Genomic DNA, 21,689 nt, shown 5'->3' with positions numbered 1-21,689 from the left:
ATTGCTTACAATTCATGCGGACAATTTCTATTTTGCTTAAAAATCAGCAGTCTAATATTAAAAATTGAGGCTTAATTTTTCAATTAAGGCTTTTACGTACCAGGAAATTTTTACTATTAGATAGCAACAGTGATTGAATAAAATACAATTTTAAATAAAATTTAAAAACAGAATTTTACATTCAGTCTGATGTAAACATTAAAGAATCAAATTTGATGTGTTCTATCAACCACAACAGCGTTTATGTCGCCGAACAAATTGATACCAGCTTCTTTCAAACAAATTACATGACAGTTTCAGATTTTATTTGCGATATCACATTTTAACGCAACCGTTCTATGAAATCGTGACAAAGTTTCTGCACGATACAATTTACGACATCGAACTCTTGGAACTCTGCATTAAACCAATGAGTTTTATCTCATGGAAGCAATATTTCACATCGAATTCGTTATCTGGCATAGTTCACTCGTTCAGCAGTGTTCGTTTTATATTGAATCAATGCATCTATAATTATCTCCGACTGTGACACATCGTAACTTCGAAGCTTGAATAATAGATCGTCGCATTTCTGTATAATTGTGTGGGACAACCCGGTGTACACGGCGATCAGAAATTTATTACGTAAAATGACGTCGCAATTCGATGATTAAACAATTACATATTGCTACATCGAAAGAAAAATGATTTCTCTTTCGACATTTACACGTGTCGAATGTACATGTGTCGAAGTGGAGCACTTTCATTGCAATTCATCCCTGCTTGTTTTGTTTAATATGTTCCCTTGCTTTTTTCAATAAAATTCTGCCATTTTAATAGCTTCGCAGTCAAGCATTGCCGACTTCGTCGTTGCATCGACGTATGCACTTCGCTTCGGAAGCATTCTTGGCTATCGCTTGTATCGAACATTGAATATTGTTTTCGTAAAATGATTCTGATGTTTCTATAGCGCCATTGTTAAGAAGGTTTACCACCTTTCCGAGAAGTGGAATGAAAATGAGACACACTATGGACTCTGATATGTCGATGTTGTGCGTGCACGATCCGAGCCATCTTTTCGTGGAAAGTAAGTGTGTTATTACAAGCGTTACTTTCTCTAACATATGTAACAATTATTCGAAATATCGTATGCGTCACACTTTAATCGGTACATTTAATAGTTTTCTTATATTATAGATTTTTTAATATATTTTCTTTGATTTGACGTTCGACTTGTATTGAGGTAGGTATACCTGTTATTAAAGGAGAATGCATTTGAATAAACTGAGTACGAGTACGTTACTTTTTGAAATAATAACTAAACAGACATTCGTCTATTGTTATTTAATTAAATTGTTATTGCGAAATATAGGTGAGTTTTAATAATACATTTATGAAAGAAATAGGAAAATTAAATGGAAAGAGTGAATCATTGAATGAATTTAAAATACGGCTGTATTGTTTTCGAGTCATTAAAATTATTGTCAAAAGAAAAAGATGTCTCTTAGTATCATGAAATTAATTCGAGCTATATTTCTTTTGAGTAATATAATAATAGAGAATAATATTAAAATCGTAATAATATATAATCTAAACGAAATAATAAATACCTTCAACAATACAGCTATTAAAATATACAACACACGTTTGTTTATTGATCCCATTTTTATAGACAATCTGTCGAGGAACAGCAACATTTCAGAAACATTCACGCTTCAAAACATATAAATTCGTAAGAAATCCAACGAGGCATTCGCGTTTCATATCTCATCGAATTTCGAAATCCATTTTCCTAACGTAAATAACAAACAACCGCAAAATCAACGCGATCCTTGGAGACAGCGTTGCGACGACCCATATTCGGCGTCGCGTCGTCGTCTCTGTATCGAGCATCAGCCAAGGAAGAAAGCGCAAAAAGGAGCCAAAAGTCCAAGGAAATCCCTGCTCGTGTTCACCAGTTGTTCGACGTTTCCTCGTCCCAGTTCTATATTGGCGCGCTTCGATGCTTCCGGTCGGAAAGGAAAAGCTTCGAGAGTCAAGGAGAAGGAGGCGGAGACTAATTCTCCTTTACAACTTCGATTTTCGCGTCCCAATTCGACTCTGCTGAAGGACTCATAAATCACCGTTTTTTCAAATGTTCGTCCTTTTATTTCTAGTCCTTTTTGTTTGACTTGGTAAAAATCATATAAATCGTATAAAAATCATATAAATCATTTGAATTGTATAAGAATTATATAAAAATCATTTGAATCATTTAAATCATAAAAGAATTGTATAGAAATCATATAAATCATTTGAATCATATAAGAATTATATAAAAATCATATAAATCATTTAAATCATAAAAGAATTGTATAGAAATCATATAAATCATTTAAATCATATAAGAATTATATAAAAATCATATAAATCATTTGAATCATATAAAAATTATATAAAAATCATTTAAATCATTTAAATCACATAGGAACAATATAAAAATCATTTAATCATATAATAATTATATAAAAATCATATAAATAATTCTAAATATTTGTAGAAGAATATAATTCATTCCTTCCGGACCATTTTATTTGATTTAACAAAAATCACTTTGCATTATGCAATGCATAAATGCATGTAAAACAAAAATACCTATGACATGAATTTATAACAGGCATATTATTGCATAACAATGATTCCTTTGGAACAACGTATAAATAATTATTAGATCTTATACATGTCTGATAAAAATGAATGTATAAAGAGTGAACATTTACTTAAATAATACTCAATTCAGCATATAATTGCTGCGACTATCTCAAATAATTGTAAAATAAAATAATATGTTGTCTAAAATAATATTTTAAACAACATTTTAAATATCGTTACTTCAAGAATGATCGCAGTCATTCAAATAAGTGGAAAACAAAATAGCATGTCCTTTGAATAATATTCGACGTGCAGGAAGTAAATATATAAATTGAAGAATTTGTCCAGCGTCGACAATATATTCGAATCTTCGCGAGAAATTATGCAATTCGATTGCCCGATGATTCATTCGTTGGCGCCGAAACCAGCATAAGCAGCGAACAGAGCGCGCGAGAACTGAATTCTGTTTCTGGGCTCGATTTTCCTGGCCCGTTTCGACCACGTGGATGCGCCGTGTGGTTTTTCGAATGTTTACGCAAGAAGATCGCGCGTTTGGACGATGGCCAGCGATATTTTTACGCGTCTCGATCGGCGGAAAGGGCGGCGGGAAATGGCGCAACGGAACCGCAATACTGGGACCGATCCATGGACAGCGGCGGCCGCAGGATGCAGGGCAGAGTGCAGAGAGGAGGGCCGGTGAACTGGTTCCGCGGCTGGGGAGGAGGACGCGAAAAGAATTTCCCCGGGTGAAACTGCGGCATTCGTATTCCGACACGGTGATGTGTAAACGGTGACCCATATTCCCGTTCCATTCCGAAATAATTCCGGATCGTCGATGGCGGACTTCGCCGACCTTGCGGAGTATCCGCATTCTGCCAAAGGAATTGCTCCTCCGAACTTATTTTCCGGAGGAACCAGTTATTCGATCGGGGAATTCCATGGTACTCGAGCTCTCAACATTGTTCCGGCCGCCGTTTCTGTCTATTCGGACCGCTCCGCTTCATTTTCGAACTATGTACCTTCTTTAAATGCTGAGCATCCCACGTTTACGGCTAACACAAGCCTCTTTAACACGTTCCGTGCCAAGTCATTTTTGCCTGACTTGCCCTTCAGGCCATCTGATATTTTGACTAAATATTGATATATTAAATGTAAATTAATAATTATTGTATATATAACAAATAAATAAACTTATTTGTTTTGTTCTATACTTGCATTTTGTATAATACATGATTTTTTCGGTTGAAATATTGTTACGGCGGTTGATCATGTGGAATCGCCGTAATGAAGAAATACTTCGTAGTGAACAACCCCTAAGGAAATAGAAGAAGTTCGGGGTTGTCACGGAATCGTTGAATCGACAGTCAGTCGAGAGACTCTCTCGAGCTATCGAAGCGAGAGAACGTATATAAATAATAATAGATTCAGATATATTGTTATTAGTGTTAATAGTTATTGTTAACTGTAATAAAATAAAGATTACACGGGATGCCGCGACGGACGTCGAGAACGCGCAACAATATATTTCACAGAATTACATTTGTCATAAAATATATGTTTTCAGCGCATTAAATAAATATGACTGCGTGTACCACCGGTGGTACACTTGGCCTGAAGATCAAGTTTAACGTGTACCACCGGTGGTACACATGCCACGGAACGTGTTAACCCCTTGCACTATCGCTCCTTCCATGCCGTGACGATTAGGACTTATTCATACTTAATAATTTTCCTAATACGATCAGACAATTTTTGTTTACTGTATTGCTTTTATTTGCCTTCGTTTCTATTCTTTGATAACAAAGAAATTTATTTTTACTTCGATGTGGAAGAAATTAATAATATTCATATTTAGTAGAGCTTGCATAAAATCTTCACCACGAGTCTGACTTGTTATTATAGTGCAAGAGGTTAACCTCTCCAGGGATGAATTTTTATAGTAGGGAACTATCTATTTCATTGTTTCTTTTTTATTTATCATCCATCTCATTTCGTTGGATAAGGTTCTGTTAATATTGTTGAGGGGAATATTGCTTTTCAACTGATTCTCATTTTCTTTACACTTAGTAATTTAATAATAATTTTAAGAAAACTAAACCTACACATACGTGGTCAAGGGTGTGAAGAGGTTAACCAAATAAGCGACTTAGAAACTTCAATTTATTGTTCAATTGAATGATAAATTAAAATTGTACTTGCTAGAAATGTTCGATTATTATTTTATGTGTAGACCAAATTGAAACTTTATTTGTGATGAATCAGATTAAAATTTCATTTCTAATAAATCTAATTAACTTCTTAAATTTAATAAGTCAGATTAAGATTTTATTTGTAATAAATCGGATTAGTATTCTATTTCTAATAAATCTGATTAACTTATTAAATCTAAAAAGTCAGATTAAGATTTTATTTTTAATAAATCACATTAGTATTTTATTTATGATAAATCTGATTAATATTTGATTTCTAGTAAGTCAGATTAACATTTTATCTGTCATAATCAGATTCACATTTGATTTCTAGTAAATCAGATTCAAATTTTATTTCTATTAAATCAGATTCAAATTTTGTAATAAATCTTTGTAAACGGTTATTAAAGTTATTAAAATATATATAAAGTGCAGTGTAGAATTGAATATTAGATCTGTCGCATAAAAGCTATTAATGATAATATAGAATGCATATTTTACATGCAAACAAGTTTTTATTGACTTTCTTATATAACAGAGAAACTCGACATTTTTCTTTCAAATAATAATCTTAATTAAATAAAATAATAATTCACTAAAAATCCTCAAATATCCACATTTGTTTCTAGAAACACTAAGAGATGTTGATACTTAAAATATTAATATATTTAGTTTAGAATATATTAATACTTCGAATTTATTTGTTTTAATTCCCACTTCGATAAAGTTCTACTACGAGATACAATATCCTGCGTTGCACTTTGCAATTATTTCAAAAATAATTTCTACGAGTGATTTCTAAAAATCTCGTTCGAACTGTTAATGCAAAACAGCGTGCAGCGAGTACGCGTATTTGCAATTCAACGACGCTGAATAGAATTCCGTGTTTGGCATTCGACGTTTCTGCTTCTCTTATTCGAGACGCATCGTTCCAGCTCGCTTCAAACCCGTGCTGTTCTAAACAAAACCATCTTTCCAGTGGACATTGTACGTAAAAGCAAGGAAGCGGCGCCGTACGTTTCGAAATGTCATGAGTCAAAGCGTGTTTGCGTCGAAAATGGATGCATCTATCAAGCTCTCGAATTTCAGTTCGATGTTTTCGGTGGAAAACGCTCCTCGTAATATATTTCCCTATTTTCGGCTGGAAGTTTGTCGACGTTAAATCAGCCAGCTTCTAAAAATTTCTGTGACCCAGTAAACGAACGGCTTTTGGTAAAGTTTCTATAGGAAACTGTGCTGGTCGAGTTATCTCCGACCTATTTTCGTATCTTCACGAATGCGTGTGCATGAAGCCGCTAAGAGAAAAAAAAAAAAGAAAATTGTCTATATCGATATCCAATGCTATTTTCAGTGGCTGCATCAACGGTGTTAGTGTTTTTTATTTTCTACGTATTTTTAGATCAAAGACTTCGCCTGCGTTATCAATAGTTGTTCGTAACCAGAAAGTCTTTATGCTATTAATTGCATAGCAACATTCGCTCGACCACAAGTTAACGACTTAAACAATGCTAACGTCTTCCATCGCTGTGATAAGAATAGTGAAGAATTACGAGACGTAATCAATAATTAAACGTTCCATGCACTGCGATGGTAAAAGTCTACTAACTATAAAACTGTTGCTTTTGTTCAGTACGCGTAGTAAATATAAAAATCTTGAACTATAATTTGTATAACGAAGATAAATCGGTATAAATTAAAACGAGGTGTAATGACATTTCGATACATCGATGCAATCATTTCCAACAAAAACGTAATTAAAAGTAATTCTAGAGTAATATAGAGAAAATTAGAAATATAATAAATGAAAAATGAGATATCTCCTTTAAAGAAGATAAGCTACAAGTAGAATTTAGAAGAAAAACATAGTAGGCTGGAGATGTTCATGTAAAATAAAAATTGTTTACATTAATGGCTAAATAGAAGTTTTAACAGATTAGAAATAATATATATTAACATTTAAAAATCTTTTTAATCTATGTATATTACACGGTATAAAATTGCTCAATTTTGCCATAAACGAGACCAAGAGCAAAAGAATTTCAAAGTAATATTGCATTGTTTTCCTTTTATTAATATCGATAAAAAAAGAAGAAATCAATTTTTATCTAACCTCTATTTCGTACAACCAACGAGGAACATTTTCATTCCGCATAAATGTCTACTAATCGATCGACGGAAAATGTTCGCGCAAAACGCTACGATCCTGTTCCATACTAATCGATGCTGATTAAGCCATAATCACATCCGATAAGCATAACGTGCCGTGTAATTGAATCGATGGGATCGAACGGAGTTATTTGCAGCGCGCTGAAAAAAACCGAAAGTAAAGGTCCCGCGATTTGTTCGTAGGAACAATAGGCAATATTCAGTAAACCGTTCCTAATAATGTGGTGTGTCGAAAGGAAACAGGAGATAACATTGAAACGTGGGAGAATATCGTTACTGTAATAGTACAATATATGTTAAAATGTAGCGAGCATGTGCGCAGGCGTGAAGATTTAATAGCTCCTCCAGCGTACAGTGATTTACGATACAGTTACGAGGCGTAATTGTTTCTATTTCGCTGTGCGGGGCGATCGTAAGGTACGCGGGACACGCGACGCGGCAGAAAACTCCTGCGCAGACAAGGACAAAAGAAGCGGATCGGCTCCGGTGGAAATTGGTGGAGACTCGGCTCGGATGCGGGGCTTTCACCGGGTTATGCAAAAATGCCGCTGTTGCGAGCAGAGACCGGCCGCAGAACGCGAAACAATGACCGAGCCGCGCGCTGATTCCCGATCCGGGGATAAAAAGGCCCCGACTTTTCTCACACCGGGGAAATTCTTCCGTTCCCTCTGCTGAGAAAACATTGTTCGCGATTTTTTTGCTCGGAATTATTGTTCCCGTTCTCCCCTTTCGGTAACTCTCGCGGAATTCTACGAGGATTTTTCGGTGCGCCAGCGATTCGTTGTTTCGTTCCCGTTTGCTTTCACAGTTCAAAGTTCGAGATCGCGAAACTTTTTTGCCGGCGCTGCGAAAGGATCTGCGCGAAGTTTCATCTTGCGCGGTTCCGTAACTTTCGTCTCATTCTTTAATTATATTTACCGTAACCTTTGTTCCGGACTCGAGCAGATTTTTATCTTGAAATTGCGCGATCATTTCTGCGCATTGTTTTTTACTCGGGGTTCTTTATCGTAAATATTTACCGGAAGTCTATTAATAGGTCTTTCATTGTGTCTCAGGGAAGCTTAATATTGATAATGTTGAAGTTTAATAATTTCGTGTCATAATAATTTAAAAAAAAACTTGTTATTGAATTATATTAACAAGTTCGTTGTCAACGTCACTAGCGTATATAGTTATATTTATCGTATTTTTCGTATTAAATACATCATCTCTTCTTGTGAAACACGTGAAAAACATCGTCAAAAGGAAGCTATAAATTCTCCAAATGTCACAGCATGTGTTACAATTTTAAATAATTATATTCCGAAGATTAATTGGATGCTTTTTACGTGAAATACAAAATCGTGGTCGTCGGGCATGTGTAACGCTGGTCGCGAACGTGTTCGTTTAATTAATTTGATAGTTGAATAATTCTTGTACGAATTTGTAAAAAAAATGTTAACTCTTTATCTTCGATTTTAAAAGGATTATTTGAAAACTGCTGGTAGATAAAGTATTTGTATCAAGTGTTTTATTTTTTTCTGCAGCCTTAACTGTGAAATTTAACAAGGAAATTGCGATATCCTCTTCGCTATAAATAATTCTTTGTTACGAAACCTCTGCTTGGATAAACGAGCTTCAAAACAACCTGGTGTTGTTCGATATTTCTAGATCGATAAAAGAGGCTCGAAGACATAATTTTATATTGGAAATGAAAATTTGCCATAGTTGAGCGAACATGTAAATAAAAGCTTATTTTGGAAATTTATAATGAAGTGAAAACCTACTTATATTTTTACAATCAAGTTAGTAGTTTTTATACTATTTCCAGTCATACATTTATGGCGACGATTTAATTTAAAATTTGTCGGATAGGTAGAATAATTTGTAATTTTAAAATATGAACATTTTGAATTTCTTTCGATGATATTATTGTATGACTGTGATTTAATTATTCATGCAAGTACTGCACAATGAGAAATATACTTATTTTTCATTTCTATACTTTACTATAATGTATTTATTTAAAATACGAAGTTATGATTCAAACGTAGTTGCGAAAATGTGTAACATATCGATCAAGGATTTCTAGTATAATTTTTAATACAATTACTCGAAACATGTACATAAATAAATACATGTAAAAATCCTATTAAGTATCTCCATACAAATTCTAATTTAATTGTAGTGTAATTAGATCTTATTAATCAACACGTCTCCTTGTATCTTCAAAATCTGCACATGCGTTAAATGCACACAGATCTGCAGTCTATTAACCCTTTGCACTCGAATCTAGTTTAACCGATTCGCTGCCAAGCCTAAATTATATGAAGTCATTCCCATTGCCATTTATATTTTACCATTCTCTATAAGAAATAAAGTATTATTTTTGTAAAAAATTTTATTTGTAGTATTTTTTCAAGTTTTTTACATATTTATATTTATGTTTGTGACCACAAAAAAATTGCTAATTCAAAAGCCTGCATGTTATAATCTATTTAAAGTAGGACGAGTATACTCGTCCTGGCAATGCGTGACACCCTGCCAAAGACGAGTATATTCGTCCTTGGCAGCGAATGGGTTAACTATAAACCTAAGATAATTTTTCAGACTTACAGTATTACAATTTTACACCACAAAGTGCATTTTATGAAATTGAATTGTGTGACTCGTACAACAGTTGTACTTCTAACAATAATTTAAATCTAAACATTGATTATATAAAAATGATCTATTTATGCGATACAACAGTTTTAGTCGTGCCTCAGAGTCACCACTCGAGTGCAAAGGGTGAATAATTTTCCATGGAACTCGCGGAGATCGTAAACGGAAAAAATCTGAAGCGGATCGCGTTACGGCAATCGAATAGTTAATTACGCACCTCTCGTTTTGCGAGCGCGCGCAACTGGCCCGAAGACTTCGTCACAATCACGGTTAATGAAGATCGTTGGTTGCTCGAATAAATTTCCGCGGGATCGGAAGCGATTCCGTAGGACAAACAGTAATTTGAACGAACTGTAAACAACGGTCCCGATGGGTGGCCAACGAAAACCAATTTCGCGGGGTCGGATGAATCGGCGGATCGGGGTGTTCGCGGGTGCCGTGTGTCGTTGCGGGCAAAAGTCAGAGGTGAATTAATTACGGGCGACCTCATTTTCCTTCGGTGTCAGCTTGGTCCGCATACAAGCGTCGAATTTCACGTGGATCGACGCAGTACGTCATCAATCCCATCCAAGGCTGGGATAGGAAAAATATTTGAGACACCGTTTGCAATATTAAATTCTTCACGATTCAAACAAAATAGTAGTCTGGATAGAACAAAATTTCAGCAAATAACCTATTTAATTTTGATAATCCTAAACATCTTATTTTTATAATGTAGAACGTAAAATAGAAGAGCAAATAGTGAACAAATGTTTATAATGTAAAGAAAAAGTAGGTTACTCCGTTGGTTTTTAATTTAAAATAATTATAATATACGGTATGATCTAGTGAAATTGAAATATTTTATTCACTGCTGATAAATAAATAAAATATCCGGAACTACGACGTAGATATTTCCAGTCAAATGAGACACTGTTTGAAGTCTTACCCTAAAAATTTCTTACCACGAACAAAATATTTCTTTCTAAAGTACATTCTTTCGAGCGAATAAAGCATTTTATTTTCTAAAATGTTATACATGCATCAACTGAAATGCAATATATATTTCCTAGTTGCCATTTGAAATACTATCTTATTCAATTATGCGAGGGGAAAAAGAATATCGACCAATTATTGCGTAAGGTTAATTAATATTAATTGGCCGTGTCGAAAACGTCCGTTGATCCTGTCGAATTTTCGATTCGCGATTTACGGCGCAGGGGATTTAATTAATTTCCCGAAACAGACGCGAGCGCGCAGCGCGGCGAGGGAATTACGAGCCAGGTGCGCGTTCGAAATCTGCCGTCGACTTAATTAATTTATTTTCCGCAACAACAAAAACCTGGAGCTAAATGAAAAACGCATTGTGCCGCCGCGTTCCCTCGCAACAATACGATAATTAGACTGCTCCTCGGCGCAGATACGATAAAAACGCAAAAACAGGCCGGCTGGAAAATAAAATCAGCACCACATTGTTCCCCGATACGCGAAGACCGGTATACGGGTTCTAATGAATTTTTTCCGGGCGTCGTATGATTAATCGCAGCGACCCGGCACCGCGCTTTCTTTTCCCTCTCAAAGACGCGGCCGCCGATTGTGTGCATATCGCGGCGCAAAACGTGCAATTAAGTGGATCGCGAGCCGATGCCCCGCGACCGATAACAGTTCAATTAGCTGCTGACGTAATTAGTCCTCCTTTCGACGTGTAACTAATGAATTAATAGCGCCGGGTCGCCGGTGCCGACGGCGGAGTACGCGCGACGCGTTTCGAGGTGACGGCTGCTTAATTGTTCAGGACGAAAACCGCGAATTATGCGATCAGCCTCTGATAAGGATCGGGACCATCGGAGCGGCTTGATTGTTTCACGTAATCCTCCGTCGCGCCGACCTCGCGCTGCTGCGTTCGCTTGCATCGTTCACGGTGTCCACACGAGCGCGTCGCTGCTCGACCGTGTGCGTCCCCTGTCTCAAGTGGCGACACCCGGGATTAACTCGATTAACGGTCGAAAGTTTTAATCGTCCGGGTTCTGCCGATTGTCCTCGGCGTTCTCGTCGAGGACAGTTCGAAACAACAGCTCGACACATTGAAGGATTCTCGTAAGAAACTTGCGAAATCCTGCGACGCCGCTCGCGAAATTTCGAGTGTACGAAAACACTTCGCGACCGTGCTCAGTCAAATTTAGTTATGTTTTTCTATGTTTTGTTCAAAGTTGCATGAATTTTATAGGGTTTGCGTTTCAACAGAAATATTTAACATTGACATTAATATTTGTTTTATTAAAGCGAAGACGAGACAGTTTTACGTGAATGTAGAATTTAAATTAAAAATCAAGAAATTAAGTCTTCTTTAGTGCGCTGTATGTAAACCGCAATCGTGATGCATTTATAGTAAAAATAAGCAAGAGCAATTTAAAACAATGGAAAGAGAAAATAATTGAAGAATGCCTACACTCTATTCTTGACTTAATGATAGAGAGGAGACTATTTTTAACACTCGATGGAGAGTATGTTTATTTAAAAGTCAAACATATATCTTATAAGTGAGTAAAAAATTGTTCCCTCTTATTTTTAACCCTTCGCACTTTAGGGCTCCGGAACGGAACCATTTAAAATTGATCTTCATTGTCGGAGCCCTCGAGTTTGAAGATAAATTGTAAATGGCTCCGCTCCGGAGCCCTGGAGTGCAAAGGGTTAATTTAATTATTACGACAGAAACGTAAGAACTATTTTAAATTCCAGTAACATTATTTCTACCGCCGCTTTCTATAGTATTGTATTTATTGTTGTTTATATTGGTATTGTATATCAAGTTAAATAACGTGACTTTTGCTCTGTAGTTTCATTCGAACCGTAGCTAGTTGGAAAAATGATGAAATAATACTGACGAGTTCGAGTAGAACAAGGGTAGAGGGTAGGAATGTAATTACTGAAGTGCGTTTCTTCCTTCATTGTTGAAGGGAAGTTGGGGGATTAATTGTCTGGAAACTTTTGCACCCGACTGTAAGGCGAGTTTGTTATTCTTTTGAAGTCTCTGCAATTCGAAAACAAGATTAAACTTTTAATAGGTATAAATAAAGACGAGCAACTGCTGTCTTCTCTTACGTACATTAATTTGTGAGAAATGAAATTAAACGGAAATAGTTTTCTATCGCGGAATCTTTCGTCAGATTAAATATCCAAACATTGTAAAGCATATTTTATTGTTGTATCGTATTCGAGTTCATTTTATACGATTTTCATATTTATCGTTACATTATTAATAACGATTTTGTAGTGTCGATTAATGTCTTTATATTTTATGCTTTCTTTAGTTCGTCTTCAGTTTAACAATTGTAGTTTTATCATTAGTTGAGAGATTAACATTATTAAAGCAATAAACCTTAAGATAGGATTTCAAAATTTAACGAAACAATACTTTCACATTAGAAAAAAATATTTGTTAACATAGCACTGTAGATCGACCTTAACAACATCCATATAATTATTCTTTTCGTTATGTTTAACACGATTATTTTCTTTGCCAGAGTTGATTGTTCTCTTTGCAAAATGGAAACAAAAGTTATTAATCAGATATTCTAATTACATGATTATCTAAATTTTGTTCGAGTGTTCTCGTCGCAATCGCTGTAATGAATGAACAACGGGACTACGCGAACGAAAATGCTCGACGAGTCCTACAGCCATTTTCGGACGATTCTGTACCTGAAAAACACAGTAGGGTGCCGAAATTGGTTTAATTGACAGGATTGGCGTTGCGTGAACGGTCACCCGATAGTGTATCACACACTTGACCCGAGTGGAGTTCAATGGAAACGCTTTCATTAATTTCGGGGCTCACCCTTTCGGTTGTCGACTCGTTCAAGGGGAGAACACACTCTGTAGCCCATAAGTCCTCGCACGCTTATGTTACTATTCCAATATTGAAATCAAACAGTGTATTCTTCTCCCGAAAATATCCTCTTTATAAACAAAAGATATAAAAATCTGAGTAGATCGTTGTGCGGATGATTTATTTGCACTTTTGTCCACGTTTAAAAAATATCTTTAACGTCGTAAGAAATGGTAAAATATAAGCGTTCTTCAGACAATATTATGTAAACAAGTAATATAATATATATTCAGTGATGTAAAATATAGTTTTACATAAAACTATATTTATTTATTTATCTATGTACAGACATAAGACTTTGCTGTGTAATAATTCGTATTAAAGGAGTAGCTAGGAATTTATGGCGAATTATGTGTATAAAGGGTAAATCAAAATACAGAACTTTCTATAGACAAATATAAATAATATAAATTATACATGTGACTGAATTATACTTACGAATAAAAAGTGTATAGAGAACAAGGGAAGTAGAATATTCTTAATTATAAATAGAAGCAATAAATGTAACAAACTTTTGTTAAATTTCTACCTGTGATATAATCACTTAATATAGAATATTTTTACAACACTTCTTTGCAAATGATAAATGAATTACATTATAATTACAAATAATAATTAAAGAAATATAGCCAGGGGAAATAGTACGATTACATTATACATTAATGTTCGAATAAATTGACCTTAGAACAAATCAAAAAATATATTACAAATATTCAGTTTCAACGTGGAACTAAATAGATTTTCGCATAAAATATTACTTTCGACGTCGCATATTTTCAATGAACATCATTGAAAGCATTAGCCTTTTTTGTTACAGGTGAGTTGAAATCATTGTCCTTGCCGAGGAGCTTCCCGCCAGAAATAACGGTGACTCAACACGACGAAGGTAAAGATATGCACAGTTGATCAGCTGCAAAGTTGATCACCGTTAATTACGAATTTTATTGCACACCGGGCGAGCCAGCCTGGAGGCAACTATAATTATAAATGCGATTGTTCCGCGAGAACGCATCGGTGCGTTCCCTCGATAATCGTGGCCAGATACAAAGGATTCGATGAACGCAAGGGCTGGGATGCCTTGACTCGTATTTACCGATACGTCGGCCTTGGCTACCGATTAACCAAATGCTCCAATTTCGAAGCGAATTCGGAGTTGCAAATTCGCTGATAAACAATTATTATCGGCAGAAATTGATCAAACGGGTAGAAATTAATTACTAGAATAACATAAGGAATCACAGACGTGTTAAAAACGATGCGGTTGAAATAATCAACTTTGAACAAAGTCTCGGCCAAGAGTATGATAAAAGTATAATATTAAATTTTAATAATATTCGAATAATATTTACGATGCTTGTATTAAATGAATTAACAGATTATTGATGTTAGCACTGTGACGCCATTGAAAATAGTTGGTTTCTCAGTTCTTTTAAAACTTCTTTATTCAAGCACATACTGATTATTATAAAAATCGTACGAAATTGAAATAAATCGAATCCTGTGATTGTTATAAAACAAGTTCTATTATTCAAGAATTTTATAGATCATAATTCGATTGTTAACAGGAAGTAAAAATTGTGTTAAATTTCACACTATTTTAGGTTCTGCTTATTCCTTTGTTTTGATATTTTTTAGCCCATTGTAAAATGGATAACTATGGAACACGCAAGTAAAGAAAAGTAACCAACTGAAATTGACTGCGACAGAAAACGACAGAACGCGAATATAAATAAAATTAAAAAATATGTAACAGCAGCTATCTCAATTAGATAAAATGATATGTTTAATCCATCGCAGCTGTCGATACGCGAGACACTGTCTTTGAATTCAGGTTCCCCGAATGAACCTATAAAAATCTGAATTTACAAAATCATTTGCAGTGTCCAATTGCAATCGACTACGTTTGCGTTTATCACCGAGCAGCAGACTTCATTTCGAACGGAGTCAACGATCCCAACCCGGACACGATAATTACAGTCCGGGGTAGTTTCGCGAAAAACCGAATTTTACGTTCTGCAAACAGCGTCCGCGAAACTAACTGGCAAATTTATGAGACGTGAAATGAACGAGATTCCATAACAGAGGCACGCCGCAATTGTCCTCGGTAATTACAGACCGGGACTGATTCTTGCCGGTAATCCGTACCCATGGTTTCACCGAGAGCATCCCGCTGGAAATGCGAAACAGCTCGGCCGTGGCAGAAACAAAAGCGCTGCAGAACACGACGAGCCGGTATTGGCCGGACTATTTTTTTTTTCTTCGCTAAAGTTTCTAACAAAGAGCCCGGACACTTTTCAGAGCGTTACAACGATCGGAAACGCTGCGCCGCCACCGCCGCCTCCCCCCTCCCCTCCCGCACGCTAACAAGTCCTTGGGAGCAACGGCGCGACAAAGGACGGACTTTTCTTCGCGAAGTGAAATAACCGATTCGAAGTTTTGCGGGGGCAATCGGTGATCCGATATGGCTCGAACCTAGTTAAACTATTTGCCGATAGTTACAGTGTTCTGACATCTTTCGTGTGGTCTGATAATGACGATAAAGAGACTTTGATAAACGTTTATCCTCCTCGCGCTGATTATTCTTATGAGGAATAACAAAGAGTTTGGGATCTTTTCTATTGCCTCATTTGGCTTTAATCGAGTATTTTCTAATTAGACTGTACATTGCGTATAAGTTCGGTAAACATGAAGTAAGAAAGTCTTTAGGGGAATTTGAGAACGCTTTGCCATTGACTTATTAAACTGTTATTTATAAGTAAGCGTGTTTCGAGAACGTGTTTCTTGTTCTAGTTTCGATAGCTCCAGTATATTGAAAATAATAGTATTTTTGAACTGTTCTGATGGCTTTATTATCTTATATTTTACTCGCTAATTTCTATTATCAATTCATAAAATCCGCAATCTACTAATAAGGAATACCCTTCGGTTTAGATCTTGTATCTTACGAAGAAACATTTGGATTTTACTGAAAGATACACGGACTACTTGTAATACGTTTAATAAGTCAGAAATACTGCAATGGAAGAAGATAAAATTATTGAATCGTGCAACAGACTGTCTACAGGCAAAGTAAAATTGTAGAAAGTTTTACAATATACTCGCAAATCATGGTAGATAAGTGGGTATCTACCTAAATGTCTATTGACGAAAGCGAAACTAAAGAGTGAAACTCGCTTACGTATTCTGAAACGTGTTTGAAGCGCATCAATAAACCATTAATAAATCATCAGGCAACCGTTAATAATGATGAATATCGTATGACGAAAAAAATATTCTCGTATACAAAGTGCAACAATAATTAGACTTGCGAATCTCTACGAAAAATAAAGAATGTCTTTGTTAATTGACGAAGCAGAAGCGATTCTTCCTTGAATAATTTCAGTCAGCTGAAAGTTCTTAAATATTTATAACCTTCCTACTGTTTTAAATTGTCACGTGTGCATGAACTACAGTCTACTAATTGTCAACTTAAAACACAAGTGAAAAGAAGTTTACATCAGTTTATTAAACAAAAAAAATACAGTTATGATCAACTGATGCTATTGAAATAACTAAACAAGGGAAATAAAGGATTTTTGAGTAGGATCTGTTCTTTAATTTTGCATTTCCTTCCAGATATCTGTTTGTTACGTTTTGTCATTTAATCATGGAAAATACAGGTTCGAATAACGTTCACAAATTATTCGAATATATTAACAAAGATAACGCAACACGTTACATAGCTACTGAAACAATCAATTTACCAAGACGAAAGTTCGATTATTTAAAAAAAAAATGGAGCTGTTAGCCGTTTCGCATACCCTCTGTTTCATTCAACAAAATTTGTATGGTGTTCTTAATGGAGATTCTTTTCATAACTGGACTATCCAGGCCACATGAAGATTATGGATAAAACATTCCGCCCAGTCACGTGTGCGCGATTGTTCCCCTAGCGATCGAATCATCTGTAGCAGTAACTACTCAGCCGGTATCAGTTTCCCTCGTTCCTATGGTGGTCGAAACGCATTTGTCCGACTGATTTGCGTAAGGCTGTTGCTTAATTATTCAAATAGGCGCATATGCGGCTACGATTCCGCTCGCAGCTGCCGTACAGCGAGGCGAACGAGCAGACCAGCGTGTTTCCGCTTGCGTGCGCCCGACTCGCAACGGATAAACGCGGATCCCATATTTCTGAACAGGGGGTCGTGCCGTGTGGTATTTTTTATTTTCATTTATTTTGGTCGTACACTCTGCACGCTATTTGCAAGTAGAACTTCGGTCGGGTCGTCAACATTTAACCCTTTGTGCTCGAGTGGCGAACCTGAGGCACCACTAAAATTGTACTATCGTGTCCAAAGATCATTTTTATACCAATAAAGTTTAGATTTAAATGATTGTTAAATAATGGACTTTGTTACATAGAATGGAAATACTATGAGCCAAAAATATCATTTCTGATTTATAGTTAAAATGGCTTTGAATGCAAAGGGTTAACTCCTTGCACCATGATTTCTTTTAGAGATATCCTGATCAACGTTGTCGTTAATAAATTTCTACGCGTGAAGAAAAAATTTATATTTACTTTATGACGGATATTGATAACCGAACAATTAAACTTAAAATTAAACGAGTGGGTTTCTTTGTATTAGTTCTAATAAAAGTTTGACGAGTTCTAGAAGCCGTATCACGAGAGCGATGCAAATGAATTCAATAAAAGGGTTTTTCTTAATTTTTTCAGAATTACAGAATAAACGAAATAAATCAAGATCCACTACTTGAATAAATTATAAAATTAATAAATTTTTATAATGCTTTTGCCATTCTCCGTATAAGCTGCAGCGGTGTTGATAAGCGAGATGAATATGATGGACACAGTGCGCAAAGTTTAATTTAATAATTAGCGGCCAATTTCTGTTGAAAAGTTACTTGAACGCTCTCCATGTGTGCTATAGCGTTCCGCTTTAACATTCTGGGAGCATCAGTGTCCCCCACGATGAAACCTCCGCGTAACGCTCTCCGCAATTCAGTGAGACAGACGCACACCTATGGTGTGTGTAACTACCCCGCGGGAGTAGCTCGAGGAATTCGAAATACGGTCTAACGAGACCCAGCCTCTGCTTTCTCCTCGGGAAGGAGACAATTTCGCGAAGGCTAATTTTCGACGGGGTCGAAATTTGCATGAGGATCAATGACGAAACCTTTCAGGGCGGCTGCCTAATTGATTCTCAAAGATTTACCAGGTCTGTCGTCCTGTCCTCGGATTTTATTTGCTGCTTAATAGACGATCGATAAAACCGTCCGTCATTGGCTAATATTTAATACTTACTTTGAGAATTGATATTTCGTCGTGAATATGAAGATTAATTACTAATTTAGTAACTTGTTAATCGAGTAACTCTTTCACTGTATATGTTTGATTTTATTTGGATTTTATTTGAATGCAACATTTATAAAATATATAATTTAATGATAAATATAGAAATGTATATCTTCCTTAGATATCTCAGTTAGCTGTTAAATAATAGATTAAATGATAAATCCTTTGTAAACGTTAAACAAAGTTTAAATATAGAATTACAGTTCCGGAATACACGTAAATCATAAGATGTATTTGTTAAGAAGTTAATTGCTGTTTTTTTATAAACAGACAGGATTCGGTATGAGAATTTTATTTTAAAATATGATTTTGTACTGTGAGACGATGTATTAACGCCAATTAAGGCTGCTTTGTATTCATGATTTCTTAGAAGGTTATGAGAGCTAGTCTTCGTTATGTGTCTACGGTAGTTAAATAAGAAATATTTGAAGCAAAGAATAGATTTCTTTTTTGTTAAGCATCTTGCATAACTTTCAGAAGAGAAATATTAGAAAGATTCCTATAAATATTAGAAGTATTCGTATAATTAAAATGTATAAAAATTGAATAAACCTGTCTAAAAAGTATAAAATATAAATTTATATTGTATATTAATACAAATTCTATTGTAATTAATTTCCTTACAACTTGGTATTTAGAAATGTAAAATGCAAAATCACTTGTGACCACAAATGTTAATCATTTTTCAATCCTTATCCCGTACGTGATACAGGGAGAGCCATGCTGTTTAATGCTTGACATTTATCAAAAATTTGATCTACTATGATCCTTTTATCATTTCATACAAATACGAATATAGTATAAAATTATAAAAACAATACAAACAAGTGAATATCTGAGTAAAACATTCAAAATGAAACAAAACAGATAAAGCCTTCTACAATTTATTAATATTATATTTATTAATATTATAATTTGTAGTAATTGTCGCGAATTATACAATTGCCGGTGCGACGATAAAAAAATGAGAGAAAGAGTAAAACTAGAACAAATCTCTTCCACTTTCTATCTTCATTTTAATCGACACTGAAGATATTCTTGCGACTTCAAATGCCGCATAGCAATAACAATTTACATTAATCAATTACTAGAATCGTCTCACGTCAAATATTATAATGCTTCTCGCCGGTCTATTTTTCCATCGGCACAATTAATCGGGGCCTTGGACGCGTTAAGATCTCATCGAATCCGCGTCTCGATTCGGTGCCAATGTGGTCCCGCGTTCGATCGCAGCGACAACCGCTTAAGTTTGAACAAAACCAGGAACCGCGGCTCTGTGGCAGAACGATGGCGGCAAAACAAGGCTCACTCAGTGAGAAATCCTGGAAAGCCTGACGATTGTTGGACGCGTGATATTATTCAACGAGAACAGAACGCCTCGGTTGCATTAATTGAACGAGAAAGAAAATTTCCGCGTGCCTGCGACACGCGCGACATTTCCGCCTCGGCTTTTAATGCGCTTTCGCGCGAAACGACTACTCCTCGTCCCCCCATCCCCTCTTCAACACCCTCGTTTCCTTCCAGGTGTTTCATTAAACGGCGCCGGGACGACAGAAATCTGTTGGTTCCGCGAACACTACTGTGAGAGCGGTGTTACGGTCTAGAATTTCGAAAACATCGATCTCTTTATTTCGTGAACTTAATCGTAGGGGTTGAAAACAGTGACAGCTTTGGTTTTTGAAGCTGTTGTAGGAATAATTTTTTCGATTACGATTCGGTTTAATATAATAGACTAGGTATGACGTGATAAAAGTTAAAATATTTGTTGTTGTTGAACTTTAGTTCTGTTTATTGTCTTCCTTGAAACGTTTTATACATATTACAATTTTATAAATTCCTTTTTTATAAATCCTTATGAACATTTTATAAAAGCCGAAGCTTAAATAAAATACGAGGTAAATATAACGATACTAAACAGACAACTAAGAAATAATCACTTCTATTTAAATTATTTGTATCGAAGAGATTGAAGGGTATCTTTGATGATCTACATGTATGTTTTCCATGGAATTATTCCTCGGTTTTGCTATAGTCATCACTAAATTAATGTAGTAAATCATATAATACAAAAATAATATTAGTATTAATTTACAATCATTCAGATTGCAAAAATGCATCACTGAGTTACTTATGCAGTCATAATAAATGTCTTATAAAAAGGCTGCTTTTATTGGTCAGTAAATCTAGCGCTAATAAATAAATACACATTCGGGACATTAATACCCCCTTAAGTCGGTTTAACGCGCGCGAAGTGTTGTGTCGATTTGGCGCGGCGCGGCGTCGAGCGGAGCGGAGCGGAGCAGCGATGCGAGCGCGACCACGAGAGCCCACTCGACCCGGCTTTTGCCACGGAAAATGGGTAACTTCGCTTTTTGCGGGACTCGTTAAACTCGCCCTAGATTTTTAGTGCTATCTGAGCCGCGTATACCGAACTTAACTCCTCGAATACCGAGTAGTTTCCACCGGGCCCGTCGAAAGTTTCGCGCGGCCTCTCCCGAAGCCAACTCGTCGATGTTAATTGCCTGTGGAATTACGTGCACGCCCGTGCGGAAGTATTGCCACATGTATCGAATCCTCAACGAGATATCCGGCAAAGCCGCCGCGAAATTATTCGAGATCTATCCGCGTGCGCGCGCGCGCGCGGGTCCGCTTATAATTAGACTGCGGACGCGAGCCTGCGCTTACCGACCGTAATATGGAACACTTGATTTTAAAAGCTCGCTGAAAATAGAGAATCCGCTCCTTTTTGAAACACGATCAAAGCACCGCTCAACGGTCTCAATTATATGAACAGTCTATGCTCGCTGAAACTCTGTTGCGCCAACCCGTTTCATTTCGTAGCTGTTCGATGCACGCT

At 35.9% G+C, this 21,689-nt stretch overlaps 1 protein-coding gene across 6 annotated transcripts in view; it reads left to right on the top strand.

Annotated features, from left to right (window-relative positions):
• Positions 1–21,689, top strand: part of Raskol (Ras GTPase-activating protein raskol) — a 335,723-nt gene that overhangs the window by 40,423 nt on the left and 273,611 nt on the right. For 3 of the 6 annotated variants that reach the window (XM_078189689.1, XM_078189688.1, XM_078189687.1), the window contains 2 exons: positions 950–1,066; positions 14,279–14,362. The exons of 1 other annotated variant lie outside the window; for it this stretch is intronic. In XM_078189689.1, coding sequence (XP_078045815.1) covers positions 950–1,066; positions 14,279–14,362 — 201 coding nt within the window. The remainder of the gene's footprint in view (positions 1–949; positions 1,067–14,278; positions 14,363–21,689) is intronic. 2 more of the 6 variants (XM_078189690.1, XM_078189691.1) reach the window with 2 other exon arrangements.

This window comes from Augochlora pura, chromosome 8, assembly GCF_028453695.1.
Source record: "Augochlora pura isolate Apur16 chromosome 8, APUR_v2.2.1, whole genome shotgun sequence".
Taxonomy (NCBI): Eukaryota; Metazoa; Arthropoda; class Insecta; order Hymenoptera; family Halictidae; genus Augochlora; species Augochlora pura.
This window is presented reverse-complemented; position numbering and strand designations above follow the sequence as displayed.